This window comes from Balearica regulorum, chromosome 3, assembly GCF_011004875.1.
Source record: "Balearica regulorum gibbericeps isolate bBalReg1 chromosome 3, bBalReg1.pri, whole genome shotgun sequence".
Taxonomy (NCBI): domain Eukaryota; kingdom Metazoa; phylum Chordata; class Aves; order Gruiformes; family Gruidae; genus Balearica; species Balearica regulorum.
The window spans coordinates 38558828-38576021 of record NC_046186.1 but is presented as its reverse complement, the minus strand read 5'-3'; the positions used below and the strand labels follow the sequence as shown (position 1 = coordinate 38576021).

The following is a 17194-nucleotide window of genomic DNA, read 5'->3' as shown; positions in this document are numbered from 1 at the left end:
AACAGCTGTGCCGTTTAATTGCATCAAAATTTTATGAAAAGAAACAGGCTTAAAATAAAAATGTAGACTTAAAGTAAAAATGTACATATAATTTAAGATTATTATTCCATCTTACATGTGTGGTTTGACTTAAAATATATGCTAAATGTTCAGCAGACTGCCATTTGAATAATTAGGAAAATTATACTTGGAAGTTATGTTACAACCAATTTAAGTCAGTGCAGTTCTCAGAAATCAGAATTTCTCTGTCACAAACATTCTCCTTTTTAAGATTTAATTCTTTTTAACATTAGTACTGGAAATGATACATTTCGTACCTGGAAAATCCAGTTCTTGAAATCAAATTATAAAGAAGGTTTGGGGTTTGTTGTTGTGGTTGTGATGGACATGGGGCTTCCAATTCATTCTCTGACCATGAATTTGGAAAATGCAAACTTGAATGACATGTAATAGCTCATATGTTAGTATCATATATCTCAAATTCTGATATTATGAAATCTCTTTCATAATATGAGATTACATTTGCTTCCTTGTGAAACAGACATGGGGATTTTTAAAATAAAATAATAAAAAAACCCTATTAAGCCATATACTGTAGGGTTACGTGAAGAGTATTTTTCTTCCAGTATATTCAGGATACCATCTGTCCATTGCACAGTGGAAAATTTGCATTGAAATCAGTATGCCTTCAAGTATATCCTGCCACTGTAGCTTTTGCATACTTTTCCACGCATATATACAAGTATGTGTATATACAAGTATTCTTCTGTTTCATATTTTCCTCATTATGCGTTAAAAAAAATCCATTCTCATCATGTTCCTGGACAACCAGCTCCAGGTGGCCCTGCTTGAGCAGAAGGGGTTGCACCAGATGACCTTCCAGCCTCAGCCACCCTGTGCTTCTGGGACTCTGTATCCCCTTTCAAATACACCAAACGCTTGCTCTTTTTTTCCATTTCTCCTTCACTAGAGCCTTCCCCCCTCTTTGCACTGCCTACCTTTGAAAAGCCAGTTCATGGCATGGAGAAGGAGCTCCCATCTCTTAAAAGTGGGTCCTTTTGAACTACCCACAGCCGTAGCATTTGCCTCACTAGCAACTGAGATGACACCTTTTAGGTAGGATCCTTACTCTCACCTTTTTTTCCCCACTAAGTGTAGGAGAAGGGAATGGATTTATTTTTTTCCCTGGCACTCTATGCAGTGTTATTTGGAAGTCTGGCCGTGTTAACATGTGATTTCTATTATGCTGTGTATTGAGAAATATGAATTTTACTTTTACCACTTCCTAATCTTTTAGTCCAGAACGAATAGTTCAGATTTTAGGATGTGCTGCAGAAATTTCTCCCCTCTTCTTGTTTGCTAGCTTTTTAAGATGACGTAGGGAAAATGACATAAAGGAACTACTAATATTTGATTACAAGTTTTAGTTTTTGAAACTTTAAAAAATGGATAAATGCTTCAGTGCCATAAGCCATTTCTTGCTAATTTAAATTAAATTATATCCAATGAAAATGCAGTTCTCATTCCTCGTGTTTTGGGGCTTTTCCCCCCCCGTTTTTTCTTTGTTGCATCTGCTGAAAGAAGACTCTGTGCTCCAAAGCATTTATAATGTGCCAACCTCAAAAGGCCGTGGTCTCTAGGATTTCCTTGGCCATATTCATGCTCAGTCGTACAGTTTACAGTAACAAGTAAGGCTAAAGAATCTTGGACAGAAAACAAAGACTTGAAAAAGAATAGTGTACTTTGAAATTTCACATCTACCATATTTTTACAAGATATGACTCACCTTGCTAGAAAACTATTAACAAAGTGTTTGCTGTCACAGCAGCTGACACTGCTTTAGAAAAATACCCTTTGTTAAACTTGCTGTCGTTATTCTTCTAGAAATTTGGGGAAAACAGAATCGGTTTTCAAAATCATATCCGTGAACAATGTCTGTCTTATTCTGCACACAAGGGATTTAACCTGTGTTCTGTGGAAGTGGGAGGCGAAGCCATTTCTCTCCTTCCTATAGCGATGACAGTTGGAAAAGCAGCAAAATTCTGTTTCTGCTTCGTAATGTCCGCAAGAAGTGGTTAGGCTTTGGCAGATGGATGTGAATTGCATTTTGATTCTTTTCAAAAACTCGAGTCAGTATTCAGGGTGAAATTTAAGGTCATGCCGTTAGTCAGAGCAGTTCCGGTTAAACAGATCTGCTATTCACGCTGACGGTGCCCCCCTTTCAGTAGGAAGGAATAAGGGAAGCTGCTGACGAGGAGTGATGACAGCCGCTGCCAGCAGCAGTGATAGTGGATTCAGTAATCTAATAAACTGGTTTATTATGCTTTTGAGAATCAAATGGCTGAATAAAACCGATGTGGAGTACTTTTGAAACACCATTTTTAGAGCAGTTTTTCTGTGCAAATGGTGATTCGTGAGAAATGCAATATTTAAGCCTTTATATATTGTTATTATAGCCTTTGTTCTGAATCACCCTCATAATGAACATACAGGTAGTGATAACTCACATCCTGTGTAAATAATCAATGCAAAATGTTACTGACATTCAATGTAGTATTTTACTCATGTTTCATATCTCTCTTCGTTAAAACAGAAGATGGTATTGTAATAGAGTTTGTAAAAGTAATACTTAATCGTACTCCATTTTTCTGGCTAACAAACTTAGCAACAGTACCTCAGCCATGAAGATGAGCAGGATCCCAGCCTCCCCATTCGTTCTAAATTTATGGTGTTTCATTTTGTCTCTGTCACCAGAAAGCGGCTTGAAGAGCAGCTTTACCAGCTCTCTGAGAAGTCCTCTGATGAGGGCAGGGTGCTGTGGTGGCCACAACTTCTGTCTTCAAGGGCTGGAAACAGGACCTTACTGTGCTCCAGCTGAGCTTTCCTTTTCAGTAGACCAGATCGATGGTCTTAGGAATAAGCAATGTTATGTAGGCTTCCTCCTCCCCTGCAAGCACAGCTGTGTAATATAAAATAGAAGAAAGAATTTGGCATCCAACGAGAGGATGGGATTTTTTTATTGCCGGTTATGAGGATTGTTTGGTAGAGTACCAAGGGAAACTGAGAGTGTGGTCTGACTTCTCTCTTTTGCCATTTTTGGTCTTTGCCAATTTCATCTGGGAAAGAAACAAGCTAGCTCTTGGATGCTGTGGGGTGGAAGTGTCTCAGCCCGATGGTGGTTGTTCCCAAAGCTGTGCCTCAGAGGAACCATTTTTCAGATTTTTTTATTTAGAAATGAGGGAGAAGAGAGTAAATGATCTCAGCTCTCAGAACAAGTCATAAAAATGACTAAATAACTAAAAATTACAAATTTGTATGGTCTAAACATTAAGTGGGCTGAGAACAAGGTGTCCTGTATTTCTGATGATGGAAGGGAAAAGTCATAGTCAAAAGCACGTAACAAACTTTTTAGTTCTGAAGACACATGGGTTTTAACTGTTCAGGTGCATTTACTTCAAAAAGTGACTTTCTAAGGGACCTTCTAACTTTAAAATGTGTTCTTAAATTATACTAAGAGTTACCTTTCATTTTTGAAAAAGCAACCATTCATGAAACTCAGATGATCCTACCTATAAACCACAGAATCAAACCCAGCCTTCAACACCCAAATGATGTCTTTTAAGGAGAGGTTTACCCAGTACCAGGCTTCTTACTACTTCTGTTCTTTTAGTTCCTTGACTACATGTATTTGAAACGTAATGGTCTGTGTGCCTGCAATATGAAGCATCTCCTTGAGATTAATGTAGACATTACTGCTATCTCAGCTTTAAACTTTGTCTTGCTTATGAGAAAGTAGACTTGTGATTACCAGAAGCACATCCTTGAGGGGAGCTGCATATTGAGGGCAAATGTCCAGTGTGGAGATTCTGGGCCAAGTGCTTTTGGAGGGCTGGTCATACCTATTTCACACTTTTTCTGAAGGGAAAGTCAGTAGTGATGTAAATTCCCCCCTCAAAAGCAATGAGTTGGCTTGCAGACAGTTGCAGTTAGGGCTGTGGAGATCAGCAACAGAATTGTAGGAGCCAGCAGATCTACTCCTTGCAAGTTCGTGCAGGCTTCTCAGAATCATTTATGGCCTTATCTTTGGTGTCCTTGGGTCAGTCAATGGCAGCTGCTGCCTGGAGAAGGAAGAATTTGGTCCTTATTCCCAGAACTGAACAAGGAGGACATCTCAGAGCCTGTGTTCATCTCCCTGTGGTTCAGCTCTGAATTAGATAGGCATCATAAATCTTCAAAGACTGTTGAAACCCATTTTTCTATTTTCAATACCTAATTGTTAGTGGCTGCTACAGCTTTTTCAGTCCTGATGAAATCAATGCTGTCTGCTATGAGTTCTTTGGGATCTCCTCTAAAACGACACATTGAGCATAAGTTTTCTGCTGGCATCATCTACCCCATCCACAGGATGTCTTAAAGAATTCTGTGAACTTCTTGAAAACTGATGCACTTTCTCAGGTTTTTTCCTGGTATTTAATGGATCCAAGTTCCTTGCAGGAATAAGGAGTCTGACTGTGGTTTTTTTTTGGTCCACCTTGTGCTTGGGCTTTAGTGACAATGGTCATTCATTTGTGAAAAATACGAATTTGTTACCTGAAGTCAATAATCCATGAAAGAAGGCCTTCCCCCTCCAGTAGGCTTTGTTGGGGAGAAGGATCTTTGGATCAGAAGAGCCAGATATCAGGTCCTGGTGACTAAATACAACTTCCTTCAGCATGACAGAAGCTGACAGCTAGACTTGGCAGTGCTAACGATTCAGCTGCAGTGTGTAGATTTGCAAGCTGCAATTCAAGAAAGAGAAGAAACAAATTGTATAAAGTCCAGAGGAGAGAAATGAGTGCTAGGTGTTTTAGAAAACTTAACATTCTGAAAGAATGGAAGAATTGGGCTTGTTCCACCTAAGAAAAGCAGGTTGGGACACTGTTAGTCTTCAAATATAATAGATGTCTTGTTGCAAAGAGAAGAGAACAGGTTTTCCAGTGGTAGATAAGAGGCTAAAGTAGAAGAAGAAGAAAAAGCATTTAGATTTGAAATTTTCCATAAAAAGTATATTGAAGCACTGGAATAGCTTGCTGAGGAGATCATGGGAGTATTTGAAAGAAGATATTAGGAACAAGTTAGACAAAGACCTGCCAGAAATCATGGAGGTATGGTTGATCCTGCCATTGTGGACAGGCTTGGGTTAGATGCCTGCTTGAGATCCATTTATTACCCTACTTTTTATTAATAGGTATTTTTCATGATGATGACCAAAATCTTTCTGTTCAAAGACAGACAGGTATCTCATTCTTTGTGGTTCTGATTTGGAGAAGAAAGGCCTCCACATGCTAAGTCATAAAACGAAATGTTAGCCTTTAAAAGCTACTTCCAGTGTTTTAGATGCTAGTAAACTGGAACCCCTTCCACAGTGGACTGGAGTCTGAGGACTTTCAGACACAGTAGGACAGTCGATGTCTTAAATAAGGTGGCCTTACTCTTTCAGCCAGCTTACCTTCTCTGTAAATGTTCACAGTTTGCTCTTCTACTCTGACAACCTCCCCATGAGAAATAAAGTTTTGTTTTAGTCTTGTACTTTACTGTATTTGAAGTATATCTATTTGAAGAATGAGACCACTATCTTAATTTTCAGTGTCTGGAGTCCTTCAAAATACTTCTGTTTGGGCACTCACACCCTTTCCTTCTGAAAAAGGTCATAACCTGAATATTTTTTAGTAGTTCAAATGCCCCAGCCATTATGCCCATCCAGTAGAATCAATCCATTAATCAATCAATCAATCATATTTTATCTAATGTTACTCTGAAGATATTCCCACTTACATTTAACTTGCATAAGAATAAAGTAGATTAAACTCCAGTTCCGCCGAACTTTTTGTTACTACCCTAAGTAATTGTGTCTTTTAGCCAAAAGATGCTGCAGAATTATTTAAAATGTAATGCTTAGTAATTATTTCTAGAATAACCAAATATATATGTATTTTTTTTATTTCAGGAACTGCATCTGTGGCTGTTGCAGGTCTTCTTGCAGCTCTGCGTATCACCAAGAACAGGTTATCAGACCACACAGTGTTGTTCCAGGGAGCTGGAGAGGTATGTAGTTTTATACATCAGGAAAAATTGTACTGTGAAGAAATTTCTTAATATTTAATCAAGTTATAAGTATCCAGTTAACAAGAAGATTAAATGGGTAGAATGATCACTAGCACCTGCTGAAAGTTGATTCTCAGTTCAAATGTAAACTTACAGAAAAATCTCTGATCATCTGGTCAAGCATCATATTTTTCATAAGACATTTTGCGGAGATCTGTTCGCTTTTTAAAACTTCAGGTTTTAGCTCTTCAGCTGTAAATTATTGAACTGCTCTCAATATAAACAAACAAAACTTTTGGAAAGATGAAGAAATATATCAGGCTGCCAAAGAGAAATGAAATAAATATGAAAATGAATTAAATATGAAATGAATTAAATATAGTTTTCCAGTATTCTGCATGTCAAGATCATCCATTTCTGAAGATTTTTATGCACATTATTTTTTGATACTGTTTTTTCAGTATAAATTTCTAAGCCACTGACACACAAGTGAAGCTTATACTTGCCTACAGTGTGGCTAGCTGTCATCTCTTGTATGAAGTCTACAACCCCATGCAGGCTTCTGAAAAACATTATTCACTGTCACCAACCCCCCCTATAGGCGCAATATACTAACCCAGCTTTGTGTAGTCCAGATATCTTTAATTTGATTCAATATTTGGTGCGACTGAGATCAGGTCTGTAGTTTTCAGAACGACTTGCATCCATGTCTGGCGTGTCAGCACCATTATACATCAAGACCGTCCGTCTCTGTCATGTTCCTTCCCCTGGTTTTGCTCCATGCTCAACAGACAGATGAATCCATGGTGTAATGTTGATTTTTTTTGTTAGTATTGTCAGTGTGCCTGTTGCTGCAAAGAGGTAATGGTAGGTATCATCCCTGCTGCAGGAGCTCATTCCTAATAAAACTACTTATTTCTTAACTGTAAAAGGGGAATCTCACTTGATTCTCAGTGGAACTGAATAATTAAGTACAAGAAACGGAATCAACCCCATAAATATGTATATGAGTCGGTAATCAGAAATAGAGTGGTCTGTTGGCTCATTTTGTTGCCTGTTTTTCAATCTGTACCTGTATGACATTTGATCTGTTGGGTGAAATATTCTAAAATCCAGTAAGAATGATACATGTTTCAGCAAAATATTGATAAGTGAATTGGTTTTGCTCCTGCTTTCACTGGGAGTGCAGCCAAGTCTAGAGTTACAAAACACATGAACAGCAGGTAAAAGGAGACAACTTCTTGACGGACATTTTAAAAAAAAGAGCAAAAAATCTTTTAGGACTGCATTTTACTTTCTGGCATGCAGAGTGTGGTTTCCTTTGGTTTAAATTACAAAAAAAATCTAATGAACAAAATAAAATTTCAAAGAAGAAAAAATACTTAATGTATTCTGAGATGATTATGTGGAATAAATGTTAGTTTTAGCATTTTTCATTAGAGTTTCAACATTTATTATGCTCTCCACACTGTAAGTGCCATCTTAAGATTTACCTATACTATGATTTATCTATATAAGATTTATCTATACTATGTAGCTACATTATGGTTTCTAATTACAAAGTGGTAGCAGCGGTTCATTAGTGTTTACTTTATGAAAAAATAATGATTCAGTTTTATTGTTAAATAAAATGAAGAAACTTATGTAAAATAGTGGGTAGAGGAGATAAGTGAGCTGGGGATTTCTTTCATTTCTAGTTTCGTATACTACTTTTCTTCTCTTTCCTGCAGGCTGCACTGGGGATAGCAAACCTCATTGTTATGGCTATGGAAAAAGAAGGGGTGCCTAAAGATGCAGCTATCAAAAGGATATGGATGGTTGACTCAAAGGGATTAATAGTAAAGGTAATACAATTTTCTCATTCCTTTAAATATCGTGATAGTTATTTGCAGTCTGTAGGTAAAGGTGAGAACATATTTTTTGTGAAAGCAACTACAATAGTTTCTCTCTCTTGACATAGCAAGCTGTTTTTCTTGTCTAAAGTGTATGAAATGAATGACAGAGTCCCATGTTACTTCAGGGAGCGGTGTGATTAGCTTGGAGTTCCTGCCCTGTTTCTATTAGGGATGAGGACATAATGAAGAGAATTTTTCTGCAGTTCATTAAAAAATGTGTAAGGAAAGTAATGTTCAGCTTGTGGGTTTAGTATTTCCCGTGTTAATTGGACTATTACTTGTTAGCACAATCTATCTTGCTCAAAGATACATAGATACATTATTAGGATAGCATTGAAGGATTTTTTAAAAGGAACAAAAATATTTTTGAAGCTAATATTTTCCTGGTGTTGCAAGAATGTCATCCTTCTGCAAAAACTGAGATATATTTGCATCACGTAGCTTCCATGCACAGTGATATAGCTCATGCTGCAGATGTTGTGGTCTGCAGTGCTATCAACACTGGTCAGAATTTGAAGTTGCTGAGAGACTTCATCAGTCACCCTTACCTCATTCCTTCCATGTGCCAAAATAAAGAAACATATGAATTCCATGTGCCAGAATAAAGAAGCTGGTGTGTTTTAAAAGGTGGTTATGTATTTAATAGTTTGTGAGCTACTTAAAAGAAATGGATGAGAGGCCAGTTGGCTTTGCTTTTTCACCTTGCCGGTCAGTTACCAGCATTGATAGTCTTCTTTGTTGATACTGCACTCTTGTGCAGTGTTCTTTAGCTGTCTAATATTTAGGATCTTCTGCAGTTCATGTACTTTTGCATCAGGAGCATGCATTCTGCAGTCAGTATCTGTTGCATCAGGAGCATGCATTCTGCAGTCAGTATCTGTGTCGGTTTATTGAACAGCATCACAGCACCTTTCACTCATACTGGGGAAAACAGTAGGATCATAGACATTGAGATGGGACAGTATTGCTAAGGTCAGCTTGGACATCCCTTGCCAGAAAGCGCAAAAGTAGCCTGATCAGGTACAGAAGAATGTTGGTATTTGCTACTATCTAAGACACAGCTTGTTTTCTGGTGTTTTTTTGTTTGTTTGTTTTAATAAGTGTTTTTAATCCTTTCATTTTTTCATCTAATAATCTTAAAGTGCTTTTGCATCCAAACACAGATGACTGAAGGCCTGTGTATCTTCTGTGGCTGTTGAAACCTAGAGGTTGCCTAATAAGAATGGTGTGTTGCAGAATTTCCTTCACCATAGAGCCTGAGATTATCAAATAATACAACTGAACTAAAATCACCCTCTGGTGGTGTTAAAGAAACAAACTGACAGGGGCAGAAGTATAGGAACTGTACAGCCCTAAAGCAGTAAAACAGGTCTCAACTGCAGGTCCATCCAGCCAAGGGGGTTAACCAGCCTTTTTTCCTCTCCTGCTCATTTCCTCCTCCTGCTTCTTTTACACCTCTCGCTGCTAATTTGCTAGTCAGGCAAGAACCTAGGTTGTTGCTCTTGGTACGCAGTGACTAATTCCTTTCACGGTTTCTAAATTTTTAGTGACTTGGTGACTGTATTCTTTCCTCACCACCTTCTAGCTTCAGCACTGTCAAGCAGCGCCAAAAACCAATCAGCGTCTCACACAGCCTCTAAGTTCTTTTCCTCTGGTTATTCTTCTTGGTGGGGCTTTAATTTGGGTTTTGTCCAAAAAGCAGTCCACTGAATTTCATGTCCTGCCCGGAGTATATTTGCAAACTGTTCATGATAGCCAGACATAACAGCTGTCTGAGATAGATCAGGGCTGAATTTGTGGCCAGATGTTGACGCAGGCAGCAGGAGCCAACAGTGTGAATTTTGGGTCGTTGCTGGTGTTCCTGGAAGACCTGGGATCACCGGTCTTCCTGTCTGGCCATCCCTGGGGGGGCTTGAGAATGGGTGGGTGCTTATTGCTGCGGTGTGTTTGAGCGCAGAACCTGCTGGACCTAGAAGCTGGAGATGACTTCAGTACGAAGCCTAAGCTGGGCATAAGGAAACCCATCCTTGGTCTAGGGCTCTGGAAGTCCTCTCTTGGCATTCTTCTGCAGCTAAATGTTCCCCCTAAAAAGTAAAAAAAAAAAAAAAAAAAAAACCAAACGCAAAAAACCCAAAGCCACCTCCATAAAAGAAAGAAAATACAGCTTAAGCTTCTTGAACCTTGTGATTTAACTGCTGGGAAGTCATATATAATGTAATATATAAAGTAAATAATTAAGCTCTTCCTGGTTCCTTTTTCTGGCCTGAGAGAGAATGCTGTACTTTAGGCCTACTTAGGAAATTATTTTGGCTTTAGCCGATTGCAGAAAAGTGCTGCCAGACTTGAAGGACTTTCCAAACTCATAGAAATGAGATAAGAGAAGTAAAATGCGGAAGGTTTGTGAGAAAATTGTACAATGAGAAGGACTCTATTGTTAGAAACCTTTTCATTATTGCAAAGATAAGATTTGCCAAGCCGCAGCATAGATCACCAGTTAACCAACTTTTGCATAAACTAAACTGACTTTTATTTTTTACTACTAAGGATTTGTATCAAAGTAAACTTGTTCAACAAGAGTCCCTTGAAATTTGCCCCATCAAAAACTGCCTGATCAAAAGAGTTTTAACTTGAAGCAGAGAGACCTTTTCAGTCCTAGAAATATTCTGATCTGTTGCTTTAGCAGTATGAGAAATAACAGACTCAGCGATTACTTTGTCCAGTGAAACTAATTTTTACATAATTTTTATTCTCTGCTGTCCTTTGATCATTAATTTTGCAATGCATGATTATAGATTTAAACATTGTTTCTCCTTTCATCTACTTTCTGTAGTATTTCAACCAGTGCAAACCAAAGAAAAATAACCTGGGAACTTTTGTTGACCTGACTGCAAACAGTTTCCACCTTTTTCATCTTCCCCTGCCCCCAAAAGCTGCCACGAAGTCACATATCAGGCTTTTGTAGCTGATTTTTCCTTTGTGGCTTTTTAATTGTTCAAGTGCAGCTGTGTTTTCATTTTCCTGTTAATATTTTTTTCTTTTCCCCTGGGAACCATCTTTTTTCATTAAACCAAGTTTGCTGACCAATGTTTCTGCTATGTTGTGGTGAAAGATCTGGTGAGGAAGGCTATGTTTGCTATACTGTCTATAGTTATGCTTTCTCCTTCATTCTAGAGCCCTCATAATGTTCGTATTGTTTTGGGGTAGTTGAGGTGTTTTTTAATCTCTTCAGTATGCTTTCACCTTTTGACACTATTTTTTCTCCAAAGGTGGAGAAGGAAGGTTTGCAGATCATAATATCATTGGAATTTTGCCACTTGAACTACATGACTTTACTCTTTGAAACAGATATCACTCCTCTTGAAATGCCTGTCTAAAGTATCCCAGTGCATTCAGATGGAAGTTTTAATATTTAATTAAAAGACACTTTTAAAGTTGTTTTTGCACTCTTGTGTGCTTGGAGATTATGTATAAGCAGTTGGGACTTATCTTTAATTCTGAATTTCTGAATTCTGTCACATTGTCACATTCTGTCTGATTAGGGAATATTTACCTATATGAACACACTGATGGGTAAGGTTTCCCATATTCCTTTTTTTTCCCGTATTCTCACTGTTCCCATTTTCTTTCTTAATCACGCAAATATACATAAATGTATGATGTGTGGTGAATTCTGTGAATTCTTTAAAGCTGCTATAGTGTTATGCTTAGATATATTAGCGGCCAAATCTTCACCCCTGAATTTCAAAGACAGTAAATTGCTTTGTGTCATGTAGCTGAGAAGAGGCAGAAAGTGCTAAACAGTATTGAGATGTTCATGAGGTTCACTATTGTCTGAGCATTTTAGTAATGTGCTGCAAATGCTTCTTTTTTCTTTCCTTTTTTTTTAAGGCAATACTAAAAACAGGGTAGGGTGATAGGCAAGATGGTTCTTGGAACTGCTTAGGAATATAATGCAAATAATAAGGCATTTTTAATTCTTAAAGGGACTCAGTAGAACCCCCTGGCTGTCTGCCAGCAATGGCTGCTCCTCTGCTGAGGATGGGTGACAGGCTGATGGGATCATCTGAGTGAAGCCCAAACAGAATGGCAAGAATTTATAAGCATTTAACTATTTCTTCTTTGACACCATGTACATTAAATGTACTGATGAGATGGTGACCTAGTTTGATGGTTTATGATTTCTTTTGCTCACGCTCTGTTACTGAAATGAGTGATTGTTTTGCTCCATTTTGTTTCTGTTGTTCTGTGAGTTCCTGCTTTTCTCTGCTTCTCAGATCTTATCTTCTTGAAATAGTTGTCTTTATAAATTTTGTCCTGCCTGTTACCCAGGTGTGCTTATTTACGTGGAAAGGGTGTTTTATATATTTTACAGGACTTAAATAAACAGCCCTAATCTTCTAACAATGTGTTTTAAAGTCAACACTAGAATTAGATTTCTTATCTAAATCATATGTTTTACTGCCAACCATTATGACATTATCTCCTGAAAATGATGTGTTTTTTCACACAGTCGGCAACAAACTATGTATTAATTCTGTGCCCAAGTTGCCTCGTCTGGTTTTAATCTGCTCTCTTCAGGTGCTTTAGGTGTTAGGTGATGGGCCTGATCGGGAGGCACAGTCACTTTATAATTAGGGCCCCTTCCTATAGCCCTCCAGATGGGTCACCAACAACCTTTAGACCATGGGTTTACTTGTGATGAAAGAGATAAGAAGCCGTATAGAGATCATCTCCCAACAGGGAGATGTTTCACCACCTTCTCCCATGACTCTTAACTACATGCTTTTTTTTCCCTCCTTCTTCCTTGATGCTTTAACAACTGCTTTTTTGTTTGTTTTCCTCTTGACTCTGCAATAGGAAACTCACAGGAAGAATGCAAATAAACCCACAACATTTGCAGTTATGAATACTCTCCTTACTAATGGACTGCTTTGCTTTTTGTTCTACAAGTCTCATGTCGTCTGTGGTTCTCATGTCTTCAGTATTTAAGAGCCTCAGATGAATTTATTAATTTATTTGTGTACTGATCTCTGTTCTCTTGTTTAAATAAGCTGCAGTTGACACAGTCAAATGAAGGCAAGTGTTTATATAAATAGATTTGTGCCTCCCTGGTTGCGAGACGGGACGAGTGCCAACGCTGCCTCTGATGTGGGACAGCACAGTCGTTGGGGTGCTCTGGCTTGTTCTCAGCTGCCTCCCAGCTGATGGAAAGAGCGAATCCTGGAGAGCCTCCAGCCCTGCCTCTCTTGCCTGGCTGACATAAAGCTGCTCTGCTCTTCAGCCTCGGTTCGTGGGGTGGCCTGGGCAGGACCAGCTCAAACAGGCCACGGCATTAGACTTCATGGTGGTGGTATTTGTAAGATTTGCCTCCTGTTCTGTAATATCCCATATAGATGTCTGCTGTGCAGTCTGGTCTCCTGTTTTTACAGCTGTTTTCTATGAGTTTTCTCAGGGTTTTATTGATGGGTCATTTTTGTTTGTTATCTGAGCCTCAATTTGGTTCTATAATATGATATGAGTAACTTTCTGTGGAAACTTCTGCTTGAAGCCTGATACCAGTATCTCCTTTGCTTGCTGTGCTGTTTATCAGCCACTAAAACTAAAAACTTTAAAAAAACTCCCTAAGATTAAGACCTGCTTTCAGTTGAATTCCAAAATACAAGCAGTTTTTCACAAAAGTATTACCTACTGAGCCCTGTTACTTCATTTTGCACCTTGAATTAAAAGGTCCCGATGTCCAAGTGACTATGTCTTACTATCAGTAATAATCATATATAATAGCAATGTCCCTCTCTTACCCATTAGGGAATGTAGACATTTTAGGATTGCCAAGATCTTTCATACATAATGTCACCATCAGAGAATGCTGCTATTGTTTCTTTATCTCTGTACTTCATCTGCTGACTTAACACAGTCCACATTGTAACTCATTTGCTAATAAAGAATTTAGCTCATATTACTTTCCATCTGAGATACCACGGTGGTTTCTAATATAGCAACATATCTGTTTTCAGGTTACTTTGTTCTCTTTTGTTCAAATCCAAAATATCCCATAGGTTTCTTGGTATGAAATGATACTGTGATAGAGGCAATGCTTCTCTCTTCCAAAGTAATTTCTGACATTTTTGCTGAGCCTTTGGATTTAAGGTTTATTAATCTTTTTGAGTGTTTGTCATATTCTTCACCTTCAGCATTCTTGTGAAGGTATATTGTATAGTATATCCAGGCAGCCTGAGTATGCATTAAAGATGCTGTGGTTGTCTTCCTGATACTTTAGTATACAGTTTGTTGGGCTATTTTCTCCATTCAAGCAAACTTATTATAATGCTCCTAGCAAAATACTTATTCTATAAAAGATAAGGAAGTAATATAAGAATACATAACATTGCAAAAAAAAGTTATACTATGAAATGTTGGTGGTTTTTTAAAATTTCTTTCTTGGGATGCTGAATACATTTGGGAAGTTAAAGCAAAAAGGATATATAGCCTCTTTTCCTAACTTTACCTTTCTATTGAAAGAGTTTGAGTTTGTCTCTTCCCCTCTGAATAGCTGCATAAGTATCATGTCGTATTTGTTAGTTCATCTGTGGATTTCTGTGTGAAAGACTTTCTTTCTGGATTTAGGGAGTGTCATATGATGCAGGAAAGATGCTTGTTATACCATCACAGAAAACATATTAAGACAACTTAAGACAGCTGCTGCCTGGCTTAAATGAGCCTTCATACTGCTGTTTGAACAACAGTGCAATAACATCCTTTGATAGGAACCCCTGGAAAAATTCTCCCGTGTGTGGCAAGCACTGATGTCCTTCAGTGAAACAGTGAGACTGTACTGAGGGTTGGTGTACTGAAGGGGGCACGTCTTTAGATCATTGTTTTTCTAAGCCTTTTTCATTGAACGAATGAATTTTCAATAACGCTAAAAGAGACAGTGGACTTAGAAGACAAATATGAATGTGACTGAAAATTATATTTCTACTTCAAAGACTGAGAGTTTCATACATGGAATCCCAGGGCTCATTCAAATTCTTTCTTAGTAAAATTTTGCCTTTTGCTATTAGAAGAAGAGAAATATCAGTGAGCTGTGTGCCGTATCTTAGGATTCTGGAGATGCAAGCAGACCAGAGCAGTTTCTGATTTATGCTGCTTTGCAACAGTCCTCTACAGCTCACTTCCTAGCAGCAGATAGCCAGAGTACAAAAGCTGGCTAAGCCAGGGCTGGAAATGGAAATGGCAGAAGATGGGCTCTGTGCTTCTGGTAGCTCTGTCCGCTTTGCATCTCTCCAGCGTCAGGAGGAAGACAAGACAGAAACCCACACAAAACCAGAATTGAGACTTCTGCATTTTGGCTCCATCCTCTTCTCTCTGCTGCCTGACAAAGACTCTGAATTCTCATTCTGGCTCTGGGCATTCAGGGGCGGATGTCTGGAAGCTTGTGCTGAAGGGACTGGCAACCCCTTCGTTTGAGGTTAAGCATGCACAAAACTGAATTGTTTCTTCCTTCCTGCAAGCCATCGCTTGCCATGTTGGCAGGGTACGGAGGAAAGCTAGCCGTGCTCTTGGTGCCGCCTTTCTACTTTGTGGAGAGCAGAACTAAGAATTTGCTAGTTTCCGGAGAAAAAATACTCTCTCAAGCACTGTCCTCTAAATTATTGGAGTTTTGTAACCAAATCAACTGGCTGGTCTTGAAATCTCAGACACAGTTTTTAGGGAGTTATGTAGCTCCTTTAGGATCACTGAACTAACAATTAAAATACGTTTCTGACAATCTATTTAAAAATATATATTTAAAAAAGCCCTAACCATAGAATCTATTTTACAAGCATTTTCAAAGCAAAAACCTCTATGTACAGAGCTGTTGTTATTTTTGCTAAGCTACATAATTTAATATTTCATTCTTAGTTAATATACTAGCAAAATATTTACTTGGAAACATGATTCATTCTGACTAATAGGATCAAACTAACTCAGACCAAAGCTAAATAAAGAAATAAAATTGTTTAGAGTTTGGTTTTGGTGGTTTGGGTTTGTTTGTTGGGTTTTTTTTGGTTTTTTTTAGAATGGTAGAATGTCTGTATGAAATTAAGGGCAGATAGAAATTAAGGTAGGGCAGAAGTGAATCTGACCTAAGCTGACCCATCGGCTAGCACTAGTCTCACTAGCCAGTGACCGGGAAAGGGTTGTGGAGGATCACGTCCAGCTTACTGTTTGAGTACTCCTTTGTAGCTAATTAAATGAGAGATGATCGTCAATGTCCGTAGGAAATGGACCTTTGAAGCCTTGGTGTTGCATCAATAAGTGTTTTAACAGCTGTGCCATTATCTTAATTTTAAAATGTTGAAGGACCTCCTCGAAAGCCAATCCAAGTGTAAAACTGTATAAGGAAGTAACTCTTTTTTCATGCAGGATTTTGGTTATTTATTTTGATTAAAAATTAAATTAAAAGAATATCAACATTTGTGTCCACTAAGATGTCAGCCTGACCTCTTAGCTGCGGAAAAAATCAGAGGTCACCTTTCCCCAGAGATCTGCCCAGATCTGCAGATCCTGGAGATGCTCAGAGCAACCAGCCTGCCACAGCCTGAAGAGTGAGCTGGTCATAGCTCTTAGAGGTGATTTCTTTTTTTCTTGGTAGCCCAGGACAGTCTTCTGGAGGCTGGATTTTAAGACCAGATTGAAAACTGGCTTCCTCAATAGCAGCCTGATAAGCTGTTAAGGAACCAACTGAAGAAGCAGCGTGGGATTGAATGGTGGCCCATGGCACCCATTCCCAGCTCCCCAGGAAACCTGCCTCCGAGTTGGGCTCCGTCAAGCATTTTGATTTCAATCAACCAGCCTATTATAATCAAAAGAAGCTTTTATTATAGTATTTTGAGTTATTCCTAGCAACAAGCCTTTGGCCTGGAAGTCATAAATGTGACTAAAAAAAGAAAACATCATATTTTTTCCCTGAAAATGTTAAGGAAAATTCTTGCTTTCAAATGAGATGCCTCTCAACTGTGTGTGTGGACTGTGGGGACATCTGCTGGGGTGCTGGGAAATGGCAGACTTCAAAATGTTTATTGATGGATTTGAGCGTGAATATGCAAAAAATTGTTCATATTGCATCATTCTTTCAAGGCTGAGAATTTCACATTTTACCCGCAAAGGAAACTAGGTGTCCATATCACGGTGTTTCCATGCTAATTGCTCCCGGAGAACCCTTAAGAACCATA

General features: G+C 38.4%; 1 protein-coding gene across 1 annotated transcript in view; it reads left to right on the top strand.

Annotated features, from left to right (window-relative positions):
- Positions 1-17194, top strand: part of ME1 (malic enzyme 1) — a 194522-nt gene that overhangs the window by 159966 nt on the left and 17362 nt on the right. The window contains exons 8-9 of the mRNA XM_075747600.1: positions 5987-6084; positions 7815-7928. Coding sequence (XP_075603715.1) covers positions 5987-6084; positions 7815-7928 — 212 coding nt within the window. The remainder of the gene's footprint in view (positions 1-5986; positions 6085-7814; positions 7929-17194) is intronic.